The following is a 20,407-nucleotide window of genomic DNA, read 5'->3' as shown; positions in this document are numbered from 1 at the left end:
CCCTCCCCCCCCTCTTCTTGATATCTTCCTTTGATGCACTTGCATGTGCACCCAATTGTAACCAAATTAATTATAGCCACTCTGTTTGAGCAATATATCTGAGAGCGACGTGTGGTATTCATAGCCAAAAAAATATTTTTATTACCAGGTTATTATAGGAAGTTTGTCAAGCATTATGCATTAGTGCTTGGCCTTGGACTCATCTACTCAACAATAATATACCCTTCATGTGGACAAGTGACCGCGATCTTGCGTTTGACACATCGAAGCAGAGGTTGATCAGTGCTCTAGTTCTTTCATTACCAAATTTTGCTCGGCCTTTTTGTTCTTGAAACCAATGCTATTGAGCAGGGCATTGGTGTTGTCTTGGAGCAAGATGGTCACCTATGGCACACCTTAGCAAAACCTTGGGCCCTGGCAACAAAGGATTGTGGACATATGAAACATAATTAATGGCTATTATTTTTTCTATGGAGCATTGACGCCCTTATTGCAAGAGTGAATTCTTGGTCAATACTGATCATCGCAACTTGGTGCATCTTGAGGACCAATGTTTGCACACATCATGACAGTAGAGGGAATTCACTAAAATGTTGGGTCTACGCATCAGTTGTGTTATTGCAAGGGCACTAACAATGGAGCAACCGCTGCTTTATAGCCTTATCTACAGCGTCCATGAGTGAAAATGGACACATTGGATGCTCTTTCCATTTGTCAACCTGCATGGCTGGAAAATGTCACGAAAAGTCAAGATATTTGAGGACATTACCTAGGATCCTGACCCCTGTCTCACATGCATTTTACCCAGAGAGATGGATTACTGTACTATAAAGGGCGTACCTGGGTTGGCCATAATGAAGATTTTCAGTTTGCTTTACTGAAAGGACATGAGTTGGAAGCAAGGGGTATTCAGGTGGTTATGCTAGAGATCAGAGACTGCATTCAGTGTTTGCTTGGCTACTTATGAAGGCTTTAGTTACTGCCTATGTTCAGGCTTGCATGATCTGTCAACAAGCTAAACCTGACCTCAATCATTATCCAGGCCTCTCAGAGCATTTACCAATACCCATACAAGCTTGGCAGATGGTGTCGTTGGACTTCATTGAAGGGCTTCCACCGTTAGGACACTACAACTGTATTTTAGTTATTATCGACAAATTCTCCAAGCACAGCCATTTCATTTCATTGTCGCATCCCTTCTCAACCACCCGAAGCCACTACTCACACCTATAAACTTGGTAATGCGGCTCTCACTCCCCACATCTATAACCGATGTCGTCGCCGATCCATCCATATAACATATCGAAACCAACAACCGGTGCAGCAGACTAAAGCGTACATCACATGCACACGTTTTAGAAGCCGCCATCATCATTGAACCGCTGTCCCATCTCCAGGAGAGAGATCCGCATCATCCTTGCCAGTCCGGTCATCCGCCGACGCCACCACAGCGCCCAACGACTGCACCGCCCTGCGCTCGTCCATCCCGACCCGGAGACTCTGGAAGAACTGTCGTGCATAGCACCTGCCGACCAGGCATGACGCAGCGTAGGACCTGTCGGCCGGGCATGACTTAACCTCTTCACCGAAGCTCCGCTCAAGACGAACCCGCTCCGCCTCTTGCCTCTGTCTTACAGCGCTGGTCCACAAATGACGCTCCCAGAGAGAAACGACACCGTAGTGCCGTCATCGTCTGATCTAGAACACCAGATCCTAGGGTTTCCCCCGGAGCAGCACGAGTGGGTCAACATAAGTTACATGACGATGCCTTCAACAAGGTAATGGCGCAGAACGCCGCCATCACCTACCGTCGGCTCGGTTTTCACCGGCAACTATGTCTCCCCAACTCGCAGCCGAAACTAGATGACGGATCTCGAGATCCGACCACCCAGCCTCGGGCTAGCCACCTCCAACGGAGAAGATGACCACCACCGCCGGTTGCACCTGCCAGAACGGATCTGACCGGAGGTGCCGCCAAGCAGTCCACCAGGCTCTCTACGCCGCCGCCGATCCAAAGTCAGATGACGCGCCACCGCATCATAGATCGCATCGCACCACCGCCCGAACCAGGCTAGCTGCCGTGCACAGCCGCCCGTGATCGGGCAGCCCAACGCGCCTGCATCCGCGTCGCCCGAGGCAAGGCCGACCACCACTGTAACACCCTGAGGATCATGCTACAGTAACTCTATGTGATTAAGCTAATCATGTTGCTAAACTGGGCATGATCACATTTGGAATCACACTTCTTTTCAAACTCCTAATTCAACTTCAATTAAAATTAAAGTGGAAAATAAAAGTTTTCAAAAATTTGAACAAAAATGTTCGGTGGGTGCCAAATAACACACTGGTAATTATGGTGGAGAAAACACATTTTTATAAAATACCTAAATACTTTTAAATGAAATAAAACGGAAAAGAAAATAAACAAATAAAAAGAAAAGGCAAAAGAACACAGAACAGAAAAAAAGGGAGCAGGCCTTCCCCCCCACTGGACCCCTGGCCCAACTGGGCCGACCCCCGGCCCAGCCCACCTCTCCCCCCCTCGCCCCCTTCCCTGTTCCCCCGACCGGGGTCGGAACAGGGGCCGTCCCCGCCGCACCACCTCGCCGGCGACGGGGAGGATAAGGGCGCCAGCACCCCGCCGCCTCGGGCCTCTCTCCCACTCACCCCGCTCACCTCTCGGCCCTTGCGCCTCCCTCTTCCCCCCCAGATCCGCGCCACTCTCTTCTCCCCCCCACGCCCGACGCGCTCGCCGCCGTTCCCGTCGTTCACGCGGCCACCGTGCCCCAATCGCCACCTCGCCGTGTCGTACGCCGTCGCCGCCCTCGACTACACCACCTCCGCCTCTCCGTTGAAGCTCGGAGCCACTCCAACGGCCTCCCCGAGCTCGCCTTCAACTTCGGACGCCGGCGACCCCCCTTCTTCCCCGGCGCCGACCTGCTGCTCCTAAGCTCTCACCGGCCTCCGTGTGCCGCGCGGTGAGCCTCCCCCTCCTCCCCTGTCCTTTTCTCTCTCGCGCGCCCCTAGCTTCTTCCCCACGCGCGCCCGAACGCCGCGCCGCGGAGCTCGCCGCCGGCGGGTCTCCGGTGACCTTTTGGTCACGGGCTCAAGCCCGCAACACTCCCCACCGCATGTAGATGCTCCCCAGCTCCTCCGCTTGCCCGATCTCGCGCCGAACCGACGTGGCCGTTGCTCACCCGAAGCACCTCGCCGCCGGCGAGCTCGAAGCGCTCGCCCCCGCCCGTTCCAGCCCCTCCGGCCACCACCGTTGGACGCGCGGCGCCGAGCCGCGTCGAACGCGCCCAGCCACGACCCCGCAGACCCCCTGTGCGTGAAACCCGCGCCCCTCCCGAGCCGCGCCGCCGCGTTTGGCTCGCCGGAGTCGCTCCGGCGCCGGCCGCCGACGTGGCTGGCCTGCCCCCCCCAGTGCCACTGCCAGTGGGCCCGAGGGCCCCGTTGACTGGGTCCACCCAGTCAACGTGCTGACTGGGCAGGTCCAGCCACTGACATGCGGGCCCCACCGCAAAAATAAAAAAAAGAGAAAAGAAAAAGAAAAATGTTTTATAAATAAAAATAATTAATTAATCTAATCACTCACTGACAGGTGGGCCCAGTAGTTAATTAACTAAAAGTTAATTAGTTTAATCTTCTGATAACCCACTGTCTATGACAGGTGGGTCCCCCGTGTCAGTTTTGACCAATCAACCCGGACTGTTGACCGCTGACGTCGCTCATACGTCATGCTGACGTCATATCTCTTTTTCTGTTAATTAAATAATTCCAGAAATTCAAATAAACTTTGAAAATTCATATCTTTTAAACCGTAACTCGGATGAAAATGTTTTCTATATGAAAGTTGCTCAGAACGACGAGACGAATCCGAATACGCAGTCCGTTCGTCCACCACACCTCCCTAACCTATCGAACTAGCAACTTTCCCCCTCCGGTCCGTCTGTCCGAAAACGCGAAACATCGGGAATACCTCCCAGATGTCCCCCCTTCACCGGTACCACCTACTGTCGCGTTAGGACACTCCTAGCACCGCTCATTGTCATGTCACGCATCGTCATGCTTATGTTTGCATTGTATTTACTGTTTCTTCCCCCCTCTTCTCTCCGGTAGACTACGAGACCGACACTGCTGCTGCCCAGTTCGACTACGGAGTTGACGACCCCTCCTACTTGCCAGAGCAACCAGGCAAGCCCCCCCCCTTGATCACCAGATATCGCCTATTCTTCTCTTTACTGCTTGCATTAGAGTAGTGTAGCATGTTACTGCTTTCCGATATCCTATCCTGATGCATAGCCTATCCTTGTAACTACTGTTGTTACCTTTACCCGCAATCCTACATGCTTAGTATAGGATGCTAGATTTCCATCAGTGGCCCTACATTCTTGTCCGTCGGCTGTGCTATACTATCGGGCCGTGATCACCTGGGCGGTGATCATGGGTATATACTTATATACTATATACATGACACATGTGATGACTAAAGTCGGGTCGGCTCGTAGGAGTACCCGCGAGTGGATCTTTGTGACGGAGCGACAGGGCAGGTTGAGACCGCCTAGGTGAGAGGTGGGCCTGGCCCTGGTCGGCGTTCGCGGTTACTTAACACGCTTAACGAGATCTTGGTATTTGATCTGAGTCTGGCCATTTGGTCTATACGCACTAACCATCTACGTGGGAGTAGTTATGGGTATCCCGACGTCGTGGTATCAGCCGAAGCCTTCTTGACGTCAGCGACTGAGTGGCGCGCGCCGGATTGGACTGGAACGCCACTAGGCTAGGTCTGCTTCCGGCCGCGTACGCAACGTGCAGGTGTGCATAGGGCGATGGGCCCAGACCCCTGCGCGCATAGGGTTAGACCGGCGTGCTGACCTCTCTGTTGTGCTTAGGTGGGGCTGCGACGTGTTGATCTTACGAGGCCGGGCATGACCCAGAAAAGTGTGTCCGGCCAAATGGGATCGAGCGTGTTGGGTTATGTGGTGCACCCCTGCAGGGAAGTTTATCTATTCGAATAGCCGTGTCCCTCGGTAAAAGGACGACCCGGAGTTGTACCTTGACCTTATGACAACTAGAACCGGATACTGAATAAAATACACCCTTCCAAGTGCCAGATACAACCCGGTGATCGCTCTCTAACAGGGCGACGAGGAGGGGATCGCCGGGTAGGATTATGCTATGCGATGTTACTTGGAGGACTTCAATCTACTCTCTTCTACCTGCTGCAAGATGGAGATGACCAGAAGCGTAGTCTTCGACAGGACTAGCTATCCCCCTCTTATTCTGGCATTCTGCAGTTCAGTCCACTAATATGCCCCTTTACACATATACCCATGCATATGTAGTGTAGCTCCTTGCTTGCGAGTACTTTGGATGAGTACTCACGGTTGCTTCTCTCCCTCTTTCCCCCTTTCCTATCTATCTGATTGTCGCAACCAGATATTGGAGTCCAGGAGCCAGACGCCACCGTCGACGACGACACCTACGACACCGGAGGTGCCTACTACTACGTGCAGGCCGCTGACGACGACCAGGAGTAGTTAGGAGGATCCCAGGCAGGAGGCCTGCGCCTCGTTCGATCTGTATCCCTGTTTGTGCTAGCCTTCTTAAGGCAAACTTGTTTAACTTATGTCTGTACTCAGATATTGTTGCTTCCGCTGACTCGTCTGTGATCGAGCATTTGTATTCGAGCCCTCGAGGCCCCTGGCTTGTATTATGATGCTTGTATGGCTTAATTATGTTGTAGAGTTGTGTTGTGATATCTTCCCGTGAGTCCCTGACCTTGATCGTACACATTTGCGTGCATGATTAGTGTACGGTCAAATCGGGGGCGTCACAACCACCGCCGTCGCCGCAGCCATCGCCGCCGCTTCGCTAGATCGGCCACGCCTCCATGCGCATAGGGGCCCCGCACCACCCCCAAGACGCGGGAGCGAGGAGAACCCCCGCCACCACCGTCGGCTTCCGGGCACACGCCGGCGGTGGCGGGAGGAAGCGAGGGAGGTGGTTTCGGCCCCGGCGGCGGCTAGGGTTGGGGTACCACCTGAATGTCTAGCTTTCTGAACATAAGGAAATGTCCGCTCTCATTCGAATGAGTATTTGACAAAAAACTACCACATTAGGGGTTACCGTCCCACAGAACTACCACATTCAAAAAAGTGACTGATAACTATCAAAAAATTCTAATTTTATGACTAAAAACTACCACATTTGAAAAATGGTCCGTTTAGACGATTTAAACGCGATTATGACAAATGGGACCCACCCATCAGGGCTGACGTGGCGGCCCAGTCAACTCCGTTTGTTTTGACCGTCAAGTTGACCGTTATGACAGGTGGGGCCAATTTACCCTTGTTTGATGTACGATCCATTTAGCTTTCAATCTCCCTCTACAAAAGGCTGTGTATGGGAGCAAGAACTTCCATGTGTAGTCACCTTCAACAAGATACAACCAAAACGAGTCTTGCCAAGCGCCAATAGAGATAGTGGAATTCCATTTGAGAGGTCTCCAATCTCCGGACGGCTCCTCCATCACCATCGTTTAAAACGCAAACACACAAGTGCGGCCTAGATGCACTTTCACTCTTAAAACATGCTTTCGGCCCGCTTTATAGATAAAGCACAAACTAATGTGCACGGATGAACGAACCAAGATGCACTTTCACTCCCTCCACTGGCTAGTATAACTTACGGTTCGGAAACTAGTTCGTCGGGTGTGCCCCAAAACTAATATACACGTCCATGAGGGAGTGTGTACCTTACCTTGGACAACCTGAAATTGTTGTAATGACTGTGTTTTTGAGGAACAAACTTTCATACTTTTTGTAGGTTCTCACGAGGGCAACATAAAGAATCTGTATGTGATGCTATGTTCAACTAGGAAAGGGTCATGCACCTATGACATTTGGGTGCAGCCATTAGAAGATTGTAGCACAAGATACACTCAACTGATTTAGATGACGGCCCAGTAATAAGTTATATATTTGTAATCATATTGCAGGCCTATTGTATTTGTGCATGCTTTCATTTATTTATTTATTTTTGCATCGGATGATTACTAGTATGATATTATAGCAAAAATGATTATGTGCATCGAATAATGTAGAGGCCGGGGCTGTTCTCATTGTCTACCAGATTTTCTTTTCAAAATCTATTAAAATCTACACGCACGCCGACTGTACTGTTTTAGATGGAGCTTGTCTACGGGGCAAGGGCATGCGCGTGGATGTGCAGTCGCGTTCAACGAAATGCAGTCAAAACGAGTCTTGCCAAGCGCCTGCTGTGGCCGATGGAGATAGTGGAGTTCCGTTTGAGAGGCCTCCAATCCCCGGACGGCTTCCCCATCTCCATCCTTTAAAATCCTTTGAAACGCAAACACGCACGCGCGGCTGCTTCTAGATCCTTAAAGTAAAGCGAATGATGTCCATTAATCAATTCCCCCCTGTCGCTGCCGACGTACGTTGCCTACAAAACGAACCACACAGCTCCACACAAATCGTAGCACCGAAGGATAGCAGCAGACACGCACGCACATTAGATACGATGTGCCCATTTTCACAGTTCCTCGTGGCGCTGGCGCTGGCGGTGGCGCTTCTCCCCGTCATCGGCGCCGCCGCCGGCGACCGCGGGACGCGCTACGCCGGCGTCTTCAGCTTCGGCGACTCGCTCACCGACACCGGGAACTCGCTGCATCTCGCGGCCACCCGCGCGGGGCCGTCCAGCCGGCCGCCCTACGGCGAGACCTTCTTCCGGCGCCCCACTGGCCGGGCGTCCGACGGCCGCCTCGTCGTCGACTTCATCGGTGACCACTGACCACCAATTAAACCAACAGTTTCAGTATGGTAGTGCATTGATAGGCTCACGTGAGACGTTGATCTTCTTGGTGGAGCAGCTGAGGCGCTGGGGGTACCGCACCCGACGCCGTACCTCGCCGGCAAGAGCGCAGAGGATTTTCGGCGCGGCGTGAACTTTGCCGTCGGTGGAGCGACGGCGCTTGGCCCGGATTTCTTCGAGAGCAGAGGGCTTAAGCCGTTTGTGCCTGTCTCTTTCACAAACCAAGCCACCTGGTTCAAGAACGTTTTGCAGCTTCTTGGCTCAGTTCACAGTAAGTAATCTATTTTATCAATACAAACTTATTGAATTACACGTGCGTTATATCTTTTCTTAGAGATATTTTTAGAAAAAACACGTGTGTCATATCTTTATTATTGCGTGGAATGACATAAACAGGGCTGCATGCATGCATGTTGTTGTGTAAAGGGCCTCCTCCCTTTGTGAACGCATGGCTGGTCGATTTGATAATCTTCTCTTTTTCATGATGGGTGCATCGTCACCTTATAATAATAGACCGTACGAGGATCATGGCGACCTCGCTCTTCATCGTCGGCGAGATTGGAGTAAACGATTACCTCGTCGCCTTTGCCGGGAACACCACCGTCGAGGAGGCGCGGGCCTTCGTGCCGCACATCGTCGGCGCCGTCCGTTCAGTCGTGACCGTAAGCTAGCACACTCCCGTGATCAGTCGGTCAAATAAAGCTGTGCTCCATTCCAACGGTACGTGAGAATGCTTGCAGGAGGTGATCGCCGCCGGAGCGAGGACCGTACTGGTCCCCGGGATGATACCGCTCGGCTGCGAGCCACAGCTGCTCGCCCTCTACCAGAGCGGCGACCACGACCCGGCGTCCGGCTGCATCAAGCCGCTCAACAACCTCGCCGAGCTGCACAACCGCGCGCTGAACGGCATGCTCCGGGAGCTCCGGCGAGCGCACCCGGGGACGGCCATCCTCTACGCCGATCTCTACGGCGCCGTCGCCGATCTCATCGTTTCGCCCCGGAAATACGGTACGCACAACAGCCACCGGCTATGGAGCACACAGGCCACAGACTGATAATCAGCTTTCTCCTGACCTCGTCTTCTCCGTCGATCTCAGGGTTTAGGGATGAGCCGCTGGCGGCGTGCTGCGGCGGGAGCGGCGTGTACAACTTCAACATGACGGCGTTCTGCGGCGCGGCCGGGACGGCGGCGTGCGCCGACCCGTCTGAGTACGTGTCCTGGGACGGGGTGCACTTCACGGAGGCCGCCAATAGGCACACGGCCTGCGCCACGTTGAAGGCCAACTCGCCTGCTCTGCTCAGCTCGTGGACGGCGGAGGCGAGACGAAGGATTGGGTGCGCCTAAAAGCCTAAGCCTAACTAAGACAGCGACAGAGGGAGTAGAGCAATTCCGGCTAAATTAATCCTTGGCACACGTGGACGTTCTCCTGCTAAGGCATCGACTAACTACACTTTTTGACTAGGCAGGCTGCTCGTGTTGCCGTGTGGGGTACATTTGTAAAAGAAAAAGTGTTTCAATTAGATGCACACCATAATTGTTTGAAGGAATTGAGAAATACATTGTTTGAAGAGATTTAGTGATCGTAAAGCTGTATCTGATAAACATTTTTAAAAACCCAATAAACATTTCAAATACACAGCAAAGTTTTTTAAAACATGATGACCATTTTTTAGTACTCTCTCCTTCCCAAAATATAAGGCACGATTGACTTTTTACGACTTTGACCACTAATATATATCAAAGTATATGGATTGAACATGTATAAATAGCATCATCGTATTTGTCTTGCAAAACAATTTTATTACATATGTATGTACACTAATTTTATAGACATACAATACATGAAAATCATAGTCAAAGTTGTGCAACGAAGACCAGAAAAGTCAAACCGTGCCCTATATTTTGGGAAGGAGGGAGTACCTCATATATGATGGATTATGGATGGGCTTAGGCCCATATAAGACAATAATCCCTGGTTAATCTCTAAGGCCCATTATTGTGTATGGCAAGTGGTGGGAAGTGTGGGAAGTTTAGTATTATACTGCTACAGTAAGAAGAGTGAGACCTTTTTATAAGGGTTGCTCTACCACTTTGCGGGTTGCGAGAATGAGCCGAGTCGAAGCTTATTTTTGTCGGTCAGGAATGGTCAATTAATTGATTAATTAACGAGTCGCTTGCGGAAGCGCCACTGTCCGAGACGTTGGACCGTGGGCTGTTCGCGGACTCGGTCGTGGGCCTGAGCCCAGGCCTATCTTCCTGACGGCCTAGTGGAGTGAACCCTAACTCAGTTCACTCACTCCCTCTGGTACAACCCTAGCTGTCATCTATTGTTCCTCTCTGTGTGCTACCTCCAACGATCCCATCCCGACGACCGCGTGCACGGTTGGTCGGGAGAGCAGGTGCCTCCGAAACCCCGTCGTTCGAGATCCTGCCCGGAGAACGGCAATAAGATTTTTGGGGAGCGTCTTGACACGACTGCTCCCGATCCGTCCCCGCCTTCGTCTGCCTCTGTTTCCACTACTTCCCCTGCATAGACTCCATGGCTGACGACGAAGCCGCCAAGAAGAAGGCCTCGGCCGATGCCGAGGCTGCCGCTACCGCCGCCGTGTTGGCCTGTCCAACCGGAGGGTATGACTCGTTCATCCCCTATTTGCTCGTTCATGTGCTGGCCGTATATATGTTGTTCATAGATGTTTCGGTTCTATGTACTGTACGTGCTCACATGCTTAGGTATCGGTATGAGATGCATACCGTATTTGCCATGCTTACTGTTTACTTGTGGTTTAGATTAATCGAAAAAGTGCTAATATTTCCAACAATCCAAAAATCTTATTTTATGCACTTTTCGACTCATGGCTTCGCCGCTACACTGAAACCGGAAAAGTTTACCGGGACGCATTTTAAGCGTTGGCAGACGAGAACTACCTTGTGGTTCACATAATGAACGTGTTCTGGGTTGGTGGTGTGTCTCCCATGGTAACGATTGCTCCTGAATAGGAGAATGCGTTTAGGGAGGCAACCACCATCTTTGTGGGTTCTTACTGTGATCGGAGACAAGCTAGTTGACACATATCTCCATATGCGTGCTGCCAAGAATTTGTGGGATGCACTCGAAGCTAAGTTCGGCACAACCGATGCTAGAAGCGAGTTGTATGCTATGGAGCAGTTCCATGATTACAAAATGGTTGATAACCGTTCTGTATTGGACTAGGCCCATGAGATACAATGCATCGCTAAGGAGCTGGAGCTCCTGAAGTGTGAGTTACCGGACAAGTTTGTCGTAGGTTGCATTATTGCAAAACTCCCTCCTGGATGGAGGAACTTTGCTACTTCTCACAAGCACTTGAGACATGAATTCTCTGTAGAGGCTGTCATTGGTCAGCTAAGTGTTGAGCAGAACTTGAGAGCAAAGGACTTACACGTGAAAGGGGCAGAGGGTTCTTCTAGGGCCAATGTGGTGCAGGAGAACTTCCACAAGTTCAAGGGAAAGAGCTCTGTCAAGCAGAATACTACCTTTAAGAAGAAGGGTAACAAGAAAGACAAAAAGAGAGATGGCTGCTTTACTTGTGGTTCAGAGGAACATTGGGCAAACAAGTGTCCAAACAAGTACAAGAAGCCATGACAGGACGCCAAGTCTGTCAATGTCACTCTGAGAAACAATGATGGGGCATGAGGGTATGGTAATCTGTTTACCGTACTTTCAGTTTGTCAGTCCACCGATTGGTGGGCTGACACTTGGGCCAATATTCATGTGTGTGCTTATGTGTCTTTGTTTTCTTATTATCAGGTCGCACGAGATTGTTCCATCCTGATGGGGAACGACTCGCATGCTTCTGTTCATAGTGTTGGCACGGTAGAACCGAAGAACGTGCAACATGTCCCCGCCATCAAGAAGAATCTCGTTAGTGGCTCCCTTCTATGTAAACAAGGGTTTAAGTTAGTATTGGAGTCCAGCAAAGTAGTCGTATCTCGGTATGGACTATTTTGTTGGAAAAGGATATGATCGTGGTGGTTTGTTCCGCCTTTCCCTGGAGGATTTCTGTAATAAAGTTGTGAACCAAATTCATTCTAATGTGAACGAATGTGAGGTTTGGCATTCATGTCTTTGTCACATAAATTTCGGTTGTATGACGCGGCTGGCTAAGATGAATCTAATCCCGAGTTTCACTTTAGCCAAAGGCTCTAAGTGCCATGCGTGTGTCCAAGCAAAGCAACCTCGTAAGCCTCACAAGCCTGCGAAGGAGAGACACCTGGCACCACTAGAGCTCATACATTATTCAGATCTCTGTGAGATGAATGGTGTGTTGACTAAAGGTGGAAAGAAATACTTCATGACTTTGATTGATGATTCCACTAGATTCTTGATAACCCATGATAACCCACAAGTATAGGGGATCGCAACAGTTTTCGAGGGTAGAGTATTCAACCCAAATTTATAGATTCGACACAAGGGGACCCAAAGAATATTTGAAGGTATTAGCAGCTGAGTTGTCAATTCAACCACATCTGGAGATTAATTATCTGCAGCAACGTGATCAGTAGCAAAGTAATATGATAGTTTTGATAATAGTAGCAGCAGCAATGGTACGGTAACAACGATAGTAATAATTTTGTAGCAAGTGCAACAGTAACGATAGTAGTAGTAACTTAGCAAGAACAATATAAGATAAATTCGTAGGCATTGGATCGGTGACTTGTTGAATGATATTCATCATGAGACAGTTATAACCTAGGGCGATACGGCACTAGCTCCAGTTCATCAATATAATGTAGGCATGTATTCCGTAAATAGTCATACGTGCTTATGGAAAGAACTTGCATGACATCTTTTGTCCTACCCTCCCATGGCAGCGGGGTCCAATTGGAAACTAAGGGATATTAAGGTCTCCGTTTAATAGAGAACCAGAACAAAGCATTAACACATGGTGAATACATGAACTCCTCAAACTACGGTCATCACCGGGTGTGGTCCCGACTATTGTCACTCCGGGGTTGCCGGATCATAACACGTAGTAGGTGACTATAACTTGCAAGATTGGATCTAGAACATGGATATAATGGTGATAACATAAACGGTTCAGATCCGAAATCATGGCACCCAGTACCAAAGTGACAAGCATTAAGCATGGCAAAGTCATAGCAACATCAGTCTTAGAACATAGTGGATACTAGGGATCAAGCCCTAACAAAACTAACTCGATTACATGATGAATCTCATCCAACTCCTCACCGACCAGCGAGCCTAAGAAGGAATTACTCACTCCCGGTAGGGAGCATCATGGAATTGGTGATGGAGAAGGGTTCGTGATGACGAAGAACGAAGACCCCCTCTCCGGAGCCCCAAACGGACTCCAAATCTGGCCTCCCGATGAAGAACAGGAGGTGACGGCGGCTCCATCTCGTGGATCGCGATAATTCTTTCTCCATGATTTTTTCTCCAAATATGTGATTTTATATTATCAGGGTTGAGGTCTGCGGGGCCACCAGGTGGGGACAACCCACCTTGGCGCGCCAGGAGGGGGTGGGGCGCCCTGGTGGGTTGTGCCCACCCAGGTGCCCCCTCCGGTGGATCTTGGCTCCAGAAATTCTCTTTATTTATATAAAAATTCCTCGCAAAGTTTCTTTCCATTCCGAGAACTTTTATTTCTGCACAAAAACAACACCATGGTAGTTTTGCTGAAAACAGCGTCAGTCCGGGGTTAGTTTCATTCAAATCACGCAAATTAGAGTCCAAAACAAGAGGAAAAGCGTTAGGAAAAGTAGATACGTTGGAGACGTATCAACTCCCCCAAGCTAAAACATTTGCTTGTCCTCAAGCAATTCAGTTGATAAACTGAAAGTGAAAAAGAAAAACTTTTGCGAACTCTTTTGCTCTTGTTTGCATAAATAGGCTTAAACATCACCCAGGTTATCAGCCAACATTATAACTAACCATGCCGACAATAACTCTTAAAAATTATATTAACTCATATCAATGACATAATAAGCTAGCGAGCAATAATACGATATCTCAAACGGCAACACGTTGTCAAAACAACCATAATATAATATGACAATAATGGTATCTCGCTAGCCCTTTCTGAGACCGCAAAACATAAATGCAGAGCACCTCCAAAGTTCAAGCAGCGACTAAACATTGTAATTCATGGTAGAAAAGATCCAGTCATGATGCCCCCAACATTAGCTACACACAATGCATAAGCATGACGATAGTGCTCTCAGGTTCTGGCACTTATTTTAGAAGGCGATGACACAACATAAAAGTAAATAGATAGTCCCTTCGCAGAGGGAAGCAGTGATTTGCAGAGGTGCTAGAGCTCAAGTTTTAAAACAGAGGTAAATGATATTTTGAGACACGCACCCTTCTCATTTACTTCACGACCATCAGTTATCAATATCTTCCATGCTAAGCACGCTAGTGGAGGTTCCCAAGAGGTAAAAGTAAAGGTTTTGACTCCATTGGGAGTTTTTGTTTGATTATTTGTAAGCTTTTTCTGTTTGCAGTTTGGGACTGGGCATCCCTATTACCGCCCTTTTCTCGTGCGATGGCGAGTGAATAAACACTCGACCTGAGAATAACCCGCTTAGCATGGAAGATACTGACCACCTCCTATCATTCCATGAATAATCCAGGCACACAAAAATGATATTTATTAGAAGTTTTTAGAGGTGGCACATGCAAGTTTACTTAGGACAGCAGGATAATACCGCATATAGGTAGGTATGGTGGACTCATCTGGAATAACTTGGGTTCAAGGTTTTTGATGTACAAGCAGAATTCCCACTTAGTACAAGCGAAGGCTAGCAATTAGATTGAGAAGCGGCCAGCTAGAGAGCAACAACGGCCATGAACATGCATTATGCATAAGTAACATTGGACACTAGCATGAGTAGGATATGAACACCATGAACATAAATATCATAGAGGCTATGTTGGTTTTGATTCAACTACATGCATGAACATGTGCCAAGTCAAGTCACCTGAACGTTCAGAGGAGGATACCATATCATCATACTACATCACAATCATTTTAACGCAATGTTGATACCCAAGATAAATCATTATCCACTCCCAGCTACTTATGCATGGCATGAGAAACTATAATCTCTAATTGTCATTGCAAACATGTTTAATCATAATGGGTTGAATCATGGATACTAGGTTAAACATATTTACACAAACAGAACAAGTCGAGTTCATACCCGTTTCTCTCTGCCACGGCCAGTTCATCGAATATAGTCATTATTGCCTTTCACTTGCACGACCGAATGATGTGAACATAATAATAGTGCAAGAGTGCCGTGGAGTAAGCTGGAATCTGCAAATATTTTATTCAACGGGAGAAGACAAGGTAAAATGGGCTCTTTATTAGATCAACAATTATTCAAATGAGAGCCACTCAACATTTTCATCGTGGTCTTCTCCTTGGTACGACTCGAATAAAAAGAAAAGAAATCCAGAGAAACACGCTAAAATATTTTTGGAGTTTTTGGTTTTCTAGAACAAGCAAATAAAATGGAAAGCAAAAATGAGAAAACTATTTACACGAGAAAGCTCCCAACAAGCAAAAGAAGAAAAGGGAATTCTTTTTGGGTTTTCTTTTTAGCGCTACAGCTAAGCATGCATGGAAAGTAAATTCACTACAACTATTTTTTTGTGGTTTTTCTAAGGTTTTTCAAACACACAAGAAGAAAGCAAGAAAATAAAATTAAGCATGGATGATACAATGAAAAAGTGTAAACACTGACAACTGGAATGAGATGTGTGAACATGAATGTAATGTTGGTGGAAAACACGTACTCCCCCAAGCTTAGGCTTTTGGCCTAGCTTGGTTATCGATCCGTAGCCTGGATAGTAGTCGGGGTGCTGAGGAGCAGGCATCCATGCATCCCACTTCTGAGGCTCCTCCTCTACTGCAGCCTGATCGTTCCGGTAGGCGATGATGTCCGCAGGCATAATCCTATATCCGCCCCTGGCAACAGGATCAAACAAAGCAGGAGCAGGCAATGGAATAATATCACGAGTCTTCACACTAGGTTATATGGGACATGGATGTTAGGAGATTCGATATCAGTAATATGGTGGTGATCCATGGCTGCGCGATCTAGGTAAACCTTGGTCAGAGGGTAATCATGAAGGCGTATCTCAACATTAAAGTGAGCCGCGAAACGAGTAGCGAAAATCCCACCATGTATTTTACCCTTGGACTTATTAACGTGGAGGCGACGTGCCACAATAGCTCCCAAGCTATAAGTGTTGTCGCTCTCTAGCGCACGACGTAAAACAACAAAGTCTGGTGCGCTGAGCGCACCTACCTTTTCTCTAGCAACCAAACACTTAGCAACAAATAAAGCAAAATAATGCAAGGCAGGAAAGTTTATGCTAGTGGCAGTGACGGCCGACGCCCCTCTCTCATTCCCACTGTCAAGGTACGATAAAAGGCCTCCAACTCTGCCGGCCTAGGCTCAACTAAACTCCTATCAGAAGGGATCATGCATATGTTACAAAAGTCAGTAAGTGGTATCTGACGGGTTTCAACATATAAATTGAACTGCACCTCAGGAGAATTATTCCTAGGAAAGAAACTAAAACTTTGAACAAAGGTGTTTGTGAGGAGATGATACTGTTCACTTTCAGCTGCGACGAAGTCGATGAGGCCGGCATTAGCAGCATATTGTGTAAACTCTTGCAGGATTCCAGCCTCTTCCATGAACGGGTTATGCGGCCATTCGCATGGCCGTACTTCCGCCAACCTCCGGGGATGGAGATCACTGTCAGACGACTCCCCAATAACTCCCTTGGAGTTCTTCTTGGAACCAAACTTCCTAGAGATATTCATGTTTTTCCTACGAACAAAAATTCTGAAATTTTTAATCCACAAAATTTTGTCAACAAAACTATACAAATATGATACCAACTACTCATAGGGATACATAGAGGCCATAGCAAGCATTCAAACTACTTAGAACTCTAAGAATTCAACATGCAAGCTCATCTATAACAGCACCAAGAGTAGCTAATTATTCAAAATATAAATAACTAAAACAAAAACTAAATGGACAAACGGTGGAGTCACATACCAAGCAACAATCCCCCGAAACAGTTTCGGAAATGGAGCTTCAAGCAAAGAGATCAAAATCCGCGGGTTTGAGAGCAAGAACACGGGAGAGAGAGCAATGGAGAATTTTTTCTGGAGGTAAGTGATGATGTGGTGTGAAGAGATAAGTGAGGGGGCCCACGTGGGGACCACAACCCACCAGGGCGCGCCTGGGGGTCCTGGCGTGCCCAGGTGGGTTGTGCCCACCTGGTACACCTCCCTCTGATGTTATTTGCACCAAAAATTCTTAGATATTCAGAAAAAAATCGTATTAAATTTTCAGGGCATTCTGAGAACTTTTATTTTTGGGTCATTTTTTTATTGCAGGGAAAATTCAGAAAACAGACAAAACATGGCATTTTATTTTATTTAACTAAAAAACAGAAAACAAAAGGTAAGGACAGAAGGTAGTGCTTACTAAATTCACCAACTTCATACCTCTCAAAAATGATACATTAATAAGGTTGATCAGGTCTTATTAACAACCACTTTCGATTAGCATGAAACCGAAGAACTTTCGTAAATCACTAAGTTACCTCAATGTGGATATGAATGTCCCCAACAATAAGCATTTCATATTTATTTTTGGCAGTAGGTAGAGGTATTTGAAAACTTCCAATAGTGATTGTCGGAGATTTTTCAATAACATTAATACCATTCACTTGGAATTGTTTCTTCGGAAAGTGCACCATACACTACTAGAATCAGCTTCTTTGCCGTCCGCCATGGCGGATGGCAAAGGCATGGTTCACAGACGGCAAACCTCTTTGCTGTCCGCCAGCAGACGACAAAATGTCCGGATGAACGGGTGCCAGCAAAGGCCTTCTTTGTCGTTCGCTTTTCGAAAACGGACGACAAAGGACTGTGCCGTCCGCCATCCGATGCCAGCAGACGGCAAAGACAACGGACGACAGTGCGGTGGCGTGAGAGCCGTTAGGGGGTTAACGGCGCTCTTTGCCGTCCGCCAGCGGACGGCAAAGATTCAAATCACTTTGCCGTCCGCTGGCAGACGGCAAAGAGCTCAGCTAGGCAGTACTGCGAAGCTGCCACGTGGCCAGCTATGCCGTGTGCTGGCAGACGACAAAGTGATTTGGATCTTTGTCGTCCGCTGGCGGACGGCAAAGTGACCAAATAGGCAGCCAGTGTTCCCAGGTTTCACAGGTAGCTGCCACGTGTCCTCTTTGCCGTCGCGGACGGCAAAGTGACCAAATAGGCAGCCAGTGTTCCCAGGTTTCACAGGTAGCTGCCACGTGTCCTCTTTGCCGTCTGCTAGCAGATGGCAAAGAGGTTATATATCCCCTGTTTTTGTTTGAATCCATTTAATTTCACAGGAATTCACACACAGATATACATATACATATATATATATATATTTTGTTCACAGGCACACACAGATACACATATATGATGTATCCAACACACAGATATACATATACATATCTATCTCCATCCATGACAACATACATATATACATAATAAACATAGTTCCATCCATATATACATATTACATATCACAATGTTCATCCAACCCATTGTTCCATGCATCCATATAACAAGTTCCATGTTTTTCATCGATACAAACAAAAAAAAGATAAGGGAAACAAGCACTCCATCCATGCAAGCTTCCATATAGTGAATTAAATCTGCAAAATGGAAACAAGAAAGTTAAGAAAGAAGAAGACTAGAATCAGAAGAAGAAGAAAATGAAAAAGAAGAAGTAAGCATACTTAGGTAAAATGCAGCTAACCTAGATAATTGTGCCATTTTTTAGTGAACTAAGCATATTATGCCATTTTTGATATAACTTAGAGCTAACTTCATTTTGGAGAAGAAGAAGAAAACTAGAAGAAGAAGAAGAACTTCTTCTTCTTCTCTTCTTTTTATTCTTCTTCTTTTCTTCCTATTCCTTCTTTTCTTCCTCTTCCTAAATTTTCTTCATCTTATTATGTCATTTGTGGACTAAATAGGCTAAATTATGTCATAAATGGACTAAATAGGCTACATAAGAAGAAAAAAATGCCATTTTGAGCTTACCTAGCTAATTATGCCATTTTTTACCTAACTAAGCATATTATGAGATATAACTTAAAGCTAACTCCATTTTGGAGAAGAAGAAGAAAACTAGAAGAAGAAGAAGAACTAGAAGAAGAAGAAGAAAACTAGAAGAACTAGAAGAAGAAGAAGAAGAACTAGAAGAAGAAGAAGAAGAACTAGAAGAAGAAGAAGAAGACTTCTTCTTCTTCTTCTTCTTCTTCTAGTTTTCTTCTTCTTCTTCTTCTTCTTCTTCTTCTTTTCTCCCTATTCCTTCTTTTCTTCCTCTTCCTTGATTTTCTTCATCTTATTATGTCATTTGTGGACTAAATAGGCTAAATTATGTCATAAATGGACTAAATAGGCTAAATAAGAGAAAAAATGTCATTTCTGAGCTTACCTAGCTAATTATGCCATTTTTGAGCTAACTAAGCATATTATGCCATTTTTATATAACTTAGAGCTAACTTCATTTTGGAGAAGAAGAAGAAAACTAGAAGAAGAAGAAGAAGAAGGAGAAGAAGAAGAAGACTAGAAGAAGAAAAAGAAGATCTTCTTCTTCTTCTTCTAGTCTTCTTCTTCTTTTCTTCCTATTCCTTCTTTCCTTTCTCTTCCTTGATTTTCTTCATCTTATTATGTCATTTGTGGACTAAATAGGCTAAATTATGTCATAAATGGACTAAACACGCTAAATAAGAAGGAAAATACCGTTATCACGGAGGTGTAGGAATGTTCGGGGCTGCGCCAGTGCCAGACGGAGGTGAAGGACCGGTCGGGGTTCCGGCATTGGCAGAAGGAGTGGTTGATGCTTGTCGGGAGCCATGCTGCACCAAAGATCATTTCCAATAATGTCTCGTTAGCAAGTTCGCAAACTGAAATGTGAATAGTAGTAAGAAACGACCATTCAAATCAAACTCACCGTGGTCGCCGGAGCAATCTTGGGCATCGACGGAGGGGCCTGACCATTTTTCTCGTACATGGTCTGCACATTTGGTTCTCATGAGTCAGTCATATTAGATAGTAATGCGAACATTACGTGCATGATTGGGCTTATTAATATGCACGAGAAACGTACCACGATGAGCTCGTATAGGGCCCGGTTAGCGCTGTCGTTCTGGTTCCTCTCCTCCTCCAATAGCTTAGCCGTCTTCTCCTCCATCTCCCTCTGCTTCTCCTCCGCCTCCCTTTGTGCCTCCCTTTTTGCCTCCTCCACAAGCGCCTTCGTCTTCAATCTCTCTTTCTCAACAATAGTCTGCAACACACCACTCCTTGTTAGCATCATGTAATCATCGACGGACGCAGACACAATGTAATGGAGGAAAGGTGAGAGAGTCCGTATAACTAACCGCCATGGCAATCTCCACGGGCCATGCACGAGGCGTAATCTCAGGATAAGAGCTACTTAGGCGCTTCTTGATCTGCGGGAGAGTCTTAGGACAAC

General features: G+C 47.2%; 1 protein-coding gene across 1 annotated transcript; it reads left to right on the top strand.

Moving 5' to 3' along the window:
* Nucleotides 1-7,451: 7,451 nt before the first annotated feature.
* Nucleotides 7,452-9,424, top strand: LOC109756401 (GDSL esterase/lipase At1g28600). The gene is made up of 5 exons (XM_020315247.4): nucleotides 7,452-7,804; nucleotides 7,895-8,107; nucleotides 8,350-8,498; nucleotides 8,577-8,844; nucleotides 8,934-9,424. The coding sequence occupies exons 1-5, from the start codon at nucleotides 7,546-7,548 to the stop codon at nucleotides 9,179-9,181; spliced, it is 1,137 nt and encodes a 378-aa protein (XP_020170836.1). The 5' UTR covers nucleotides 7,452-7,545; the 3' UTR covers nucleotides 9,182-9,424.
* The last annotated feature ends 10,983 nt before the right edge of the window (nucleotides 9,425-20,407 follow it).

Source organism: Aegilops tauschii, chromosome 1 (genome assembly GCF_002575655.3).
Source record: "Aegilops tauschii subsp. strangulata cultivar AL8/78 chromosome 1, Aet v6.0, whole genome shotgun sequence".
Classification (NCBI taxonomy): domain Eukaryota; kingdom Viridiplantae; phylum Streptophyta; class Magnoliopsida; order Poales; family Poaceae; genus Aegilops; species Aegilops tauschii.
Note: the sequence above shows the minus strand (reverse complement) of the source record. Positions and strands in the feature narration are given on the sequence as shown.